Source organism: Chlorella variabilis (genome assembly GCF_000147415.1).
Source record: "Chlorella variabilis unplaced genomic scaffold CHLNCscaffold_1, whole genome shotgun sequence".
NCBI lineage: Eukaryota > Viridiplantae > Chlorophyta > Trebouxiophyceae > Chlorellales > Chlorellaceae > Chlorella > Chlorella variabilis.
The window spans coordinates 467,994-479,502 of record NW_005435087.1 but is presented as its reverse complement, the minus strand read 5'-3'; the positions used below and the strand labels follow the sequence as shown (position 1 = coordinate 479,502).

General features: G+C 69.3%; 3 protein-coding genes across 3 annotated transcripts in view; 2 read left to right on the top strand and 1 right to left on the bottom strand.

Moving 5' to 3' along the window:
* The window catches only part of CHLNCDRAFT_16852 (hypothetical protein), a gene marked incomplete at both ends in the record, with an annotated part of 3,121 nt that extends 1,448 nt beyond the window's left edge, over positions 1–1,673 (top strand). Inside the window, 6 exons of the mRNA XM_005851974.1 lie at positions 112–327; positions 496–543; positions 728–911; positions 1,164–1,223; positions 1,400–1,488; positions 1,625–1,673. Coding sequence (XP_005852036.1) covers positions 112–327; positions 496–543; positions 728–911; positions 1,164–1,223; positions 1,400–1,488; positions 1,625–1,673 — 646 coding nt within the window. The remainder of the gene's footprint in view (positions 1–111; positions 328–495; positions 544–727; positions 912–1,163; positions 1,224–1,399; positions 1,489–1,624) is intronic.
* A 339-nt stretch (positions 1,674–2,012) lies between these two features.
* CHLNCDRAFT_49375 (hypothetical protein) lies at positions 2,013–6,524 on the bottom strand (the record flags this gene model as incomplete). Its single annotated transcript, XM_005851640.1, has 10 exons — positions 2,013–2,504; positions 2,791–3,742; positions 4,218–4,286; positions 4,522–4,580; positions 4,703–4,756; positions 4,900–5,016; positions 5,261–5,355; positions 5,487–5,552; positions 5,667–6,009; positions 6,495–6,524. The coding sequence occupies 10 exons, from the start codon at positions 6,522–6,524 to the stop codon at positions 2,013–2,015; spliced, it is 2,277 nt and encodes a 758-aa protein (XP_005851702.1).
* Positions 6,525–6,872: 348 nt separating this feature from the next.
* On the top strand, positions 6,873–8,762 carry CHLNCDRAFT_132999 (hypothetical protein; the record flags this gene model as incomplete). The annotated part of the gene is made up of 4 exons (XM_005851973.1): positions 6,873–6,974; positions 7,131–7,922; positions 8,159–8,249; positions 8,392–8,762. 4 exons carry the CDS (start codon positions 6,873–6,875, stop codon positions 8,760–8,762), a joined length of 1,356 nt encoding a protein of 451 aa, XP_005852035.1.
* Positions 8,763–11,509: the final 2,747 nt, after the last annotated feature.

Genomic DNA, 11,509 nt, shown 5'->3' with positions numbered 1-11,509 from the left:
GATTCCTGCCGTCGACCCCCCTGCCTGCCTGCCCGCCTGCCTGCCTGCCCGCCTGCCCGCCTGACCGCCTGCCTGCCTGCCTGGGCAGGACTGCCGGGCGCGCATGCTTAGCTCCCTCTCGCACCCTGCGCTGCTGCCGCACCTGTCCCGCAGGCTGACTGTGTTCAACAGTGTGGATGATGCCACGCGGTGCTGGATCAAGGGGAAGAAATTCAGCCTGGCTGGCATGCTGGGAGACGCCGGCGCCGCCGCCGCTGCCTCACCCGACGGCGGCGCGGACGGCGGCGCGGACGCCGTCGACCCTCGGGCTGTGGCGCCGGCGCCGGAGTCGGAAGCAGAGGCCGAGAAGCAGCCCAGCGACCCCTCGGGGGGCTTCATCGCCGGCAGCAGCAGCAAGGGCAGCGTCGGCGGCAGCAGCAAGGACGCCGGAGGCGGCGGCGGCGGCGGCGGCGGCGGCGATGGCGGCGGCTGCGTCTGCACGGCGGCGGACTTTAGGGGAGGGTCGATGGCCATCTTCAGGCTGGCCCCGCAGGACTACCACAGGTGGGGGGCAGCAGGGGGTGGCTGCCGCTGCCCCCTGGAGGGAGGCCCCCTGGAAGGAGTGGTGTGTGTAGCCACACGAGGGGGCCCTGCCTCCCTCCCCGCACGCCCAGCCCGCAATCGGGCCTCTCGGCCCTCTCTGCCCTGCCACGTCACCCCTCGCCCCGCCCTCCCCCTGCTTGTGCAGGTTCCACCTGCCTGTGTCCGGCCGGGTGGAAAGCATCACCGACATCCCGGGCGAGCTGCTGACCGTGAACCCCATCGCCGTCAATTCCCGCTTCGCCGACGTCTTCACCCGCAACAAGCGCTCCGTGCTGTGCCTGCGGGCGCCGGGGTACGGGCTGGTCGCCTACGTGGCGGTGGGGGCCACGGTGAGGCCGCCAGCTGGCTGGAAGCTGGTCGGAAGCCAGGCTGGAAGCTGGGGGGAAGCTGGGCTGCCAGGGCTGGGCCGCATCAGGGCCTGCCGCGTATGCTTGGCTGGGCTGCGTGCTGTGGGGCGCGGCACATGGGAGCGTGCCTTGCTGGCAGGCCGGGCCAGTACGATGCGGCTGCCGGCGCGGCTCTCGCTGGCAAGGGCTGCAGCAAACCGCGTGCTGCTGAGCGTGCTGCGCTGGGCTGTGCAGGTGGTGGGCAGCATCCGCTGGACGGTGGAGGTGGGGCAGGAGGTGGCCAAAGGCGCAGAGGTGAGGCGCGCTGGCAGGGGTGGGGCGCGCCGGCCAGCCGACTGCAACTTGCAGCAGTTGCGAGCGAGGCGGGGCCGCTTGCTCCAACCCTCCTCCGCCGCGCCTTTGCTGGCTGGAGCCACCTGTGCCCATCCACGCCGCCTGTGCCCATCCATGCGCTTCCCTCTCCGCCGCAGGCCGGCTACTTTGCGTTTGGGGGCAGCACCTGCGTGGTGCTGTTCCAGGAGGGGGCCGCGGTGTGGGATGCCGACCTGGCGAAGAACAGGTGGGCGCCTGCCCGCCTCGTGGAAGCTGATGTGCCTGCCTGCCTCACCTGCCTCCCTGCATGCCTGCGGTACCTGGCTGACCAGCATGCTGCCTCGCCTGCCTGCCCTCCTCCCTTTGCCACCGCCCGCCCGCAGCCTCAAAAGCCTGGAGACGAGGGTTCTGATGGGGGAACGGCTGGGCGTGCGGGGGAGCGGCGGCGGAGATGGCAGCAAGCTCTGAGACCCCGTGCCGATAACGACGAGCGCTGCAAACCGATACTGGAAAGTATTGTGTGGGCAGGCTGCTGGTGCCTGCCCTCGACTTCCTGCCGCTGCCTCTCAGCTGCAAGTTTAGGGTTTAGGTTTAGCGCACTCGCTCCGACTTGAGTCATAGCACCCTTCTGCACTGCTTTCTCCCAAATTGAATACTACATTTCTATGCCACGTTTGTAATCTGACTGATTGAGCACAAGCGGTTGTGGCTGACTGTGGCGCAGCCGGAGCAAGCTCCCAGCGCGCCCCGCGCATGCGGTGTGCGGCCTGCTCAGATCGGGCGGTGCAGCAGGTCCAGCAGCCGCGCGGCGCCGCCGTCGGCGCCGGCACAGTCGCAGGCGCACCGCACCATGTGCGCCAGCACGCGCCGCCGGTTCAGCTCCCGAGCGCTGGCGCCGCCGCCGGGCGGCACAAAGCGCTGGGAGAAGTCCAGGCGGGCGGCGGGCGGCACTCCCGCCGCCTCCAGCAGCCCCTGCAGCTCGCACAGCAGCGCATACACCTGGTCCGCCCGCTGCTCCGCCGCTGCATCTGGCCCTGCCTCTGCCGCTGGCTCAGCAGGCGGCACCGCAGCTGGCTCGGTGGCAGGCCGCACGGCGGGATCGGCAGCGGCCGCTGGCTCGGAGGCGGCCAGCTCGAAGGCAGCCGCCGCGCCCTGCGCCTGCCCCGCGGCTGCCGGCTGCTCAGCCGTGGCCTGCTGAGAGGGGCCGCCAGCTGCCGCCGCGGCTCCCGCTGCTGGCGCCAGCGGCGTGGCGTGGCGCGGCGGCTGCAGGCCCAGCGTCGCGGGAGTGGCGGGCGTGGCGCGGCGGCTGCAGGCCCAGCGTCGCGGGAGTGGCGGGCGTGCCGCCGCGGCCGGCAGCGGCGGCTGGCGCCGCGGCCTCTGCCGCTGGCGCGCTGGTGGCCTCTGCCGCGGCGCGGCGCTTGGCTGCGGGCACAGAGGCGGCGGCCTGGGTGGCGACTGCCTGCCCGTGCTGCCGCTTCCTGCCTGCCTCTGCAGGGCCGGCAGCCATGGTGCCGCGCTCGGCTGCAGCTGCTGGCGCCGGCTGCTGCACCTCCTCGCCGCCTGCCGCCAGCTGCACCAGCTGCGTGCTCCCCTCCTGCTGTGCCTGCTGTGCCTGCTGCTGCGCCTGCTGCGCCTGCGGTGCCGGCTGCTGCGCCCGCTGCTGCGAGTGCTGCTGCGCCTGCTGCGCCTGCGGCGCCTCCATCGCCGGCTGAACGGGCTGCGCCTGCTGGGCCTCCGGCTGCGGCCGCTGCTGCCCGGCCCGCCCGGCCCCGCCCATCGCCGCAGCCACCAAACCCTGCAAGACTCGCAGGCGCGGGTCCCGCCCGCGGCCCAGGGCAGCAGGGCCAGCAGCGGCAGCAGGGTGGGCAAAGGATGGCGGCGCACGCTGCTCTCGCTGCTGGTGCTGCTGGTGCTGCTGGTGCTGCTGCTGGGGCTGCTGGGGCTGGGCAGGAGATGCTGGGTGGGATGCGCCAGGCTGCTCCTGCTGCTGCTGCTGCTGCTGCTCCTGCTGCTGCGCCTGCGGCTGCAGCGGTTGCTCCTGCTGCTGCTGCTGCTCCCGCAGCTCCTGCCCGCCGGCAGGCGCCGCGGTCTGCGCCTGCCGCAGCAGCGCCCGCAGCCGCGCCTGCCACTGCTCGGCCGCCTCTGCCAGCAGCTGCCGCTCGGCCGCCATCTCCTGCTGCCGCTCGGCCGTCGTCTCCTGCTGCTGCTCGGCTGCCGTCTCCTGCTGCCGCTGCCTGCGCTGCTGCCCCACCGGCTGCCGGCGGCTTCGCCCCTTCTGGCGCTGCCTGCGCTGCCGCCTCACCGGCTGCTGACGGCTTTGCCCCTGCTGCCCCTCCGCCGCCTCCCGATCGAAATTGGCCAGCGCGGCGGCTGCCGCGGCGGCATGCGCTTGCACGAGGGCGGGCATGGCTGTCATGCACGGTATGCCGGCAGCCATCGCCGCCTCGGCGCCGCCGGCGGCGCAGGCCTGGCAGAGCCAGGCTTCGTCCGTGGTGGTCAGCCTGCAAGCAGCAGGCGGCGCAGCCGGCATGCACGGGGCTCGTCAGGGGGCAGAGCCGGAGTCGCGCTGGCGCAGCTTGCGGCGAGCGCGAGAGCGAGCGCGTTGCCCCGCTATTCATGTGAGTGTTGGTGTGCTACGCTGCGCTGTGCCGTGCTGTGCTGTGCCGTGCCGTGCTGTGCTGTGCTGTGCTGTGCTGTGCTGCGCACGCGCCTGGTGTAGTCTTCATCCGAAAGGCAGTACCGACAGATCTCCGCCACGTCGCACCTGCGCAGCGGAGCACGGCAAGCAGGCCCACTCCTGTTGCAGGCAGCCAGGCAGCGCCTTGGGCAGCCAAGGGATGGGTCGGGAGCGCTTGGGGGTGGGGCTGCTGTGCTGCTTTGGTGGGAGCGGGGTTGGACCCACGACAGGTCTGGGAGGACTCTGGCAGTGCGGCAGACCCTGAAGGTTCGGCAGGCCGCGGAGGCGGGTACGCTCACCTGTCACACAGGATAGATGCGTTCTGTGCTGCGGCCCCCGAGTCCTCATTTGCATCGCAGAAGCACTTGCTGCAGCCGGGCACGAGGGCAAGCAGGCGGGTTGGATGCACAGAGGCAGGCCGCCAGGCGTGGCGGGGAGCCGCGCCACAGCTGCTGTACGACCGCGCCACAGCTGCGCTACGGGCTGCTGGCAAGCTCCCAGCGCTGCTGCGTGTGGCCAGGGCCTGGCAGCGGGTCTCCCATTCGGTTCGGCCCGGGCAGCGTTGATCCCACCAGCCAGCTCAGCGCTGGCCTGGCAGCCCACCTGCAGATGTCAGGCAGCTTGGAGTATGGCGAGCGCCTGTCCCAGAACGCCTGGGTGACCTGCATCAGCAGCAGGCAGCCAGGCAGGCCACATCGTCGCGGCGCGGCCCACGCGTGCACGGCGCCGCCATGGCCATCCCATCCAGCCGGAGTGGCGAGGCAGCCGCCGTCGCCGCCCTCACCTCTGCAACCGACTGGTTCTGCTGCTCGGCGCCCGCCTCCCGTCGCATGTAGAGCTGCAGGCGGCGGCGGCGGCAATGCACCGTGCGATCAGGCAGCCGGGTTGATGCGGATCGCACGAGGGCCGCTCTTAGCTGAAGTGAGATTCTTGCGGAAATCAGCGGCATGGGTTGGGCAGACCGGAGCGCAGGCACCACACCTGCAGCAGCTGGCCGCTATCGTCCCGTGGCAGCGGCGCCTGGCCCGGCGGGCGCCAGAGCAGGAAGCGGCAGCGCTTGAAGCCGTCGCGAGCGGTGCACCGCCAGCTGCCGACCACCTGCGAGTTGGATTGGCGGGGAGGAAGGGAGGCACGCGCTCAGCTGCAGGTGACGCCTTGATGTCATTCAAAGGCCGTCATGGGGCGATTGCAAGTGGTGTGTGAGCTGCTGCGCCTGCTGCCCATGCCAGGCCCGCCAGTGCCATGCTCGGTGCCCCACCTTGACGACACCAAGGTAGGAGAGGTAGTAGGGGGTGGTGCGCAGCAGGCTGTTGGGGCCCAGCACCTTGGCTCACAGGCGCACCAGGCTGCCGGCCTGCTGGCACAGCAGCAGCCCGGCGTTGCCGGGGTGGTCAAAGTCCTGGTCACCGACCTGCTTCACCGCCTTGCTGTCCTGGCCTCCCTAGCCTGCATGCAGCGGCCACGAGAGCGGCACTTGAGCATGGCGTCGGCCAGGCCGGGGCGGCTGCAGCGGGGCTGGCGGCACGAGGCTGCGTGTAGGTGCCCGTTCGCAGCTGAGGCCCACCCACCCTCGATGATGCAGAACCCCAGGAGGTCCAGGATGACGAGCAGGATGCGGTTTGCAAAGTTGCCGCCTGCAGTGCGGCCCAGCCAGCGCCCAGGGAGCGTCAGTTGCAGCGTTGCCGCTCGGGCCATTGATTGGCTGCAGCACGGCACCGGCGCGGCCCATCACCGCCGCCAGCACCCACCCACGATGACTGACACCGCCTTGCGGGGTGCGGCACGGGCGGCGCAAGATGAGCTGTTGCGAGCCGGGCGCTTGTCGGTCCTGCAGCGGCGGCCGCGGCTGCTGCCCGCGCCACCGCAGAAGCCCTCGGGCACTCCGTCGGCGCCCCCGCCGTCGCCAAGCTCGTTGACTCGCCTCTCCAGCTCCACGCCAGACATGGTGGTCGTCAGATGAGCCAGCACAAACGCCAGGGCGCGGCATTCGCACTTGAAGCCAACCGGGATGTGGGCAGGCAGCTTCCCAGGAGGGTAGCCGCGGCCTGTATGCCCCAAGCTCCGCGGGTCTCCCTCACAAATGTTTAATGCCTGCGGGGGAGCGAGCAGGGGAAGATGGTGTGTGCGCGTGTCTGGATGTGGTGGTGCTAAGCGGTGGCCACGCCCGCCAGCCTTACCGCCAAGTCCGGCCGCCTCTCATTTGGCCTCTCTTCCCGCACCCTGCATGGTCATAGCCCACAGAGCACAGATTAAAGCCAGGCTGACTCTTGGTTGTCAAGCACAAGTTTGCTCCCACTAGTCCCGGTCGCCTGACCGCCGCCCGAAGTGGCGGCACCCGGCGCCCCGCTGCATGAACCACCCCCATCATTGGAATCACCCGCTGCTGCCGGCCAGGCTGCACGGGTGAGAAGGCCCCACAGCGCAGACACAGCCTTCCCGCCATTTGATTGCTCCCTCACCAAGCGAATGCCTCCTTAAACATCGCCTCAGCAACCTGCACGTCGTACACAGCAGGATGAGCACAGCTGTGTGTTTGGGCACGCCGCTGCTTGAACATGAGTGCAGGGGAAACTCACCTGCAATTCAACGAGCGTGGGTGCTGCCATGGTGCTGCGTGGTCACTGTGATCGATGCGGGTGCATGCATGCGAGTTTTAATCAAACCACCGCTGCAAGGCCTCGCCATCTTGGAGCCCCGTGACAGCCACATTCGATGCCTGCAGCCATCCGACATCCCTAAACTTCACGCAGAGATTGATCGAAACATTATTGCATCGATACGAAGCCCCGGGGCGCCCACAGTCGGGACCCACGAAACCCTTGAGGCGGAGGATGCGTGGCCTAACGACGCGTCCGCCAGGCCCCTGAGCCGCTCGACACGCGCTGGTGAAGACGCTGATCATCAGCTTGGAGCAGCCCAGCCGCCGTCTGCAGCTGTGCGAGGCGGCGGCGGCTATGGAATGGGGAGCCAAGCGGGAGCCTCTGGCTCTGCCTCTCGATACCAGCTATGACTCGCTGAACGATGGGCTGCCCCTGAAAAAGATGAAGGTCGCGCAGGTAGCTATCAGGGGCTCGCACGACACCAGGGGACCACCTGCGGGTGATGAGATGAGCAGCGCCGCCGCCGACGCCGCTACAGCTATGCCAACGTCCCTTGCAGCGGGGAACAGCAATGGCATCCTCTCACGCCGCACCATGGTACCTGGCGCGCAGGTGGACGCGGCGCGCGCCTCGTCTCGGAGCCCCGCGGGCCCCACCGCGACGGCATCGGGCACAGCTGCCGCCGCCGCCGCCTCCGTGTCGCCCGCATCGCCCTCGCAGCCCATGGCCAGCACAGCGCCGCCAGCCTACCCGCAGCGCGGCCAGCCAGCCCAGACGCCGCAGCAGACGCTGCCCACCATTCCAGAGGTGCATGAAGAGGCAGATTACTGCCCCTGGCCCGCTGCCGCCGCCGCGCATGCGCGGCTGGCAACCGGTGGCCAGGGCCAGCGCGCGCACGGGCGCCCGCGTGGCAGCTCGCCGCCCAAGCAGCAGCAGCAGCAGTCGAAGCCTGAAGAGCAGCAGGAGCAGCAGCAGCAGGGGTCCCATCAAGAGCCTGCTCCAGAGTTAGAACTGGCGGCGGGCGATGCTGAGCCGCCGCCGCCGCCGCCGCAGCAGACCGGAGGCCGCGATGGGGAGGCGACGGGCGATCATGGCGACTTCCTGGAGGCTGCACGTGACGGCCCACGGCAGCGCCGCCGCCTGGGCAGCACAGCAGGGTGCTGCTGGGTGCTGCCGCCGCAGCAGTTGGCACCCGGAGGGCCCGCCGCCGCGCTGGCGCTGGGCCCGGAGCTGCAGCTGTCGCTGCATGCGCAGTATGTGCACCAGCCCCGGCCGGGCTTCCCTGGCTGGGCGGTGGTGCCGTATAGCCCTAGTCCGCCCCTCCAGCAGGACCCGCAGCAGCAGCAGGCGATGCCAGGCACCGCCGAGCAGTGGCAGCCACCTGCGCACCACGCGCCGCAGCAGGTGCGTCCCAGCTTCTGCGATGTTACTGCCAGCTGTCGCTGGCTGCTGCTCTGCCGCCTGGGGCTGGGCATGCCTGTGCATCAGCAGCCGGCTGGGGCTGCACTGTTTGCTGATTGCTTGGCCAACCTGCAGCACTGCGCGCGCCTCGGCTAGCGAAAATGTCCCCGAAGCAATGAACACACCCTCAACCACCATCACACATTCGCCCACGCACACGCTGCCTGGTTCCTGTGCAGGTGCAGGTGCAGGCGCTGGTGCACCAGCTACTGCAGGCTCAGCAGCAGCAGCAGGCGGCAGCCGACGGCCGGCAGCTGCCAACACCGGCAGGTGGGCAGCGCTGCTGTGGCCGCCATTGCCCTGCTTTGCTTGCCCACCTGCCACCCAGCCCTGTACCCACGCTCCCTGCTTTGCTTGCCCAGCCAACACCCCACCCTGTCATTGCGCCCCACGCCTACCTGCCTGCCTGCAGAGTGCGACACAGCTATGATGCCGGTTGCGGATGAGCACCCCGCCTGCCCGCACGCGGAGCCGCTGGCACATAAGCTGCCTGGAGGGCTGGAGCGCAGCCACGTGTCGCTGGAACACCTGGCTGGCGCTGTGCTGGGTGCCATCGAGCGGCACGGCTCGGGCTCCCGATCGGGCGGATCCCTAGAGCAGCGGCTGTCGGGAGGGCTCGAGGCCGCCCTGTCGCCCGCGGCCGCGCCGCCGACGGCGCCGCAGCAGCAGGGCCTGCCGGCGGCAGCTACAGGCGGCCTGCCTCCTGCGCGCTTTGGGGCCCCTGCGCCGCCGGTCGCTGCATCTTACGGTAGCAATGGCGGCGGGGACAGCATGGAGGACTAGAGATGGTACTGCGCTGGTACCGCACGTGCATGCTGTAGAGCCTGCTTTTCAAATGTTGCCACCTGAGCTGTACCTTTCCCCTGTTTTCCACATGTACCCGCCACCTGCAGCAATGCTGGAGCCTGCCCTCGCGCCCTCTTTTCGCTTTTCACTGACCCAGCACACAATTCGGAAGCCCCATTATTGTTGTTCTTTCCTCCTCCTGTCCCTCGCTGCCTGTTCCAATTGCGGCACCGCGCTTGACCCCTGCACTGCCTCAACCCCACAACCGTGCACCAGCCGGCGCACACAGTACCCTCAGACCTTATTCTTTTATTCTTGACCATATGATACATAGCAGCTCCTGGCTGCCTGCGCACCCGCCTATCCCGCCCTGTGTGCCCCCAGGCGCCAAGGCCCCTGCACATCCGACTGTTTTTCGTCTTTGTTTGATGCTCCCATTCACTGCTTTGCCCTCCGTCCCAACCAGCGCCGAGTTGCAGCACCCGATTCCTCCTCCAATGCCTGCGTGCGTGTTGAGCGATTGACCCCAGCGGCGTGCGGCTGTCGCACCGCTGACCTCCACCTCCTTTCCTCCCAGCTGACTTTGCGGCTGCCCCTTTCTTTCCTGCCGGCGTCTGGTTGAGCCCCTTTTGTGCCTGCCTCTCTTGACTACCATGTGTGTGCCTGCCAGCACCTGATCTCATACAGCGCTGCGTGACGTAACTCAAAGCCTCTCCCGCCCCACACCTCAACAAGGGGAGCACATCATCATTGCAGGAGTGATGTCAGCCCGTTCGTCGACTGCTCCACATCACACTTCGCTGGCCGACTCGAAATCATCAGAATAAGCATAGGCAGACCTGCCCTGGTTGCTGCTGCCACCATTATCGCTGCCGTCGCTGCCGCCGTGCCCCGTCTCTCCCTTGATGGCGGCTGCAGCTGCCGACCAGGGGCTGTGATCCAGCGGGCGGCACTGCAGGCGGGCCAGGATGGCTTCCGCATCGCCGCAATCTGCTGCCACCTCCTCCCCATGCCACGCCGCAATGCCACCCTCTTTCCCTTGCGGCCCAGCTGGGGCTGCCGCTTTCCCAGCTGGGGCCATTCCCTGTGCAGGCCTGCTGGCAACTGCAGGCTCCGGTACTGCAGGCTTCGGTACTGCGGGTGCGGGGTACGCCTCGGCAGCGTGCTCGCGCCCCGCGGATGCTGCTGCCTGCTGGCGCTCTATGAGCTGCTGGCTCCGCAGCATCACCTGCTGCATAGTGTCCACTGCAGGGGAACAGGCAGGATCGGATGACCTCGCAGGAGCCTCGCCCGGCTGGGTGCGTCTCATAAACGCTTCGTTGGGCGGGGCGCCTGGGAGCGGCGGCTGCCGAGCCCTCCCGCGGCTTGCTGCACCGGGGCTGCCCCTCTGGGGGCTGCGTGGCGCTGGCTTGGACCGCCCAGCGCTTCGGGCAGGCGTGCCGCCTGCTGATGCGTTGCCACCGCTCGGCTCCCTGGCGCCAACTGCGCTTGCTGCATGCGCCGCCGCGGGAGTTGGCCTGCCGCCCCCAGAATCGCTTGGCGAGGCGGCCTGCATGGATCCCTGGAGCGATCGCATGAGCAGGCTGCGCCAGTCGCCATGCACGTGGAGCTGTGAGAGCAGCATCTCCAGCCCAGGGACTTGCCCACTGTCGCCAGAAACTGCTGCTGCACTGCCGGACGCGCCGCTCCCGACCGGCTCGGGCGGCTGAGCTGCCGGGCCAGCGGCGACCCCAGGCTGGCAGGGCCAAGCTCCCGCCTGCTCCCGGCCCTGGCTGCGGCAGCGAGGGCAAGCGGGCGCCGCCACCGGCTGTGCGGGCTGGGCAGCCTGCCGCTGGACGGCGGCGCTGGCTGACTGAGGCCTCCGCTTGCTGGGGCTGTATGGTGGCAACTGCACAAGGGTCAGATCCAGCACGTGTTCAGCCAGTGCAGGCGGCATCTGCGCCTGCGCCATCGCGCAGCTACGCATGGCGCGGGATTGGCCAACACCTCCCTAACACCCCTGCTGTCAAGCCAGCCCTAAAGGACACCGCCCACCCACCCACCCACCCGCATGAAGGGCTCCAGGCAGCCTGGGCAGCAGAAGGTGCTGGCGAGCGGGGCGGTGGCCAGCGCCGAGCGAGCCATGGCCTCGTGCCGCTTCACCGGAGACCTGCACGCCGCCATGCAGTGCACACCACATTGCTGAGTCCATGCGACGTGCGTGCCCCTGCCTCGGCAGCCTGCTATCACTGCCAGGCTGAGCCCCATGGTGTGTGAACCATGTGAACCAGCGCGTCACAGCATGCAGCTGGCTGGGCACTCGCCTGTGCCGGGGCGGCAGCTCGCGCAGGTGGTGCTGCAGCAGCCTCTCTGGCTCCCTGTCCCGTCCCGCCTTCAGCGGAGAGCGCAGGCACAAGCCCTGGAACCCACTGCCGCCTTGCTGGCTGGGCAGGACTGCGCTGCAGCTGCTGGGGCGCCGCTGCGGGGCGCTCTGCCGCACCTTTGCATGGATGGCGGCTATCCTTGGATCGCCGCCGTCAACGACACGCGGCGGGCCTTGCAGAGGCACCTCACCTCCTGAGAATGCAACAGCCTTGCTAGTGGCTGCCAGGAAATGCTCTGCGTGCCGCGGCTGCTCAGACCTGGCTGCTGCCGCTGCTGGCGGTTGCTGTGGTATTGCTTGTGCTGGCGGTGCCAAAGGGAATAGCGTGCAGGACGGCAGGCTGCCGGTCAACAATGCAGGCATCACCTGTGCAGCTGGCGCC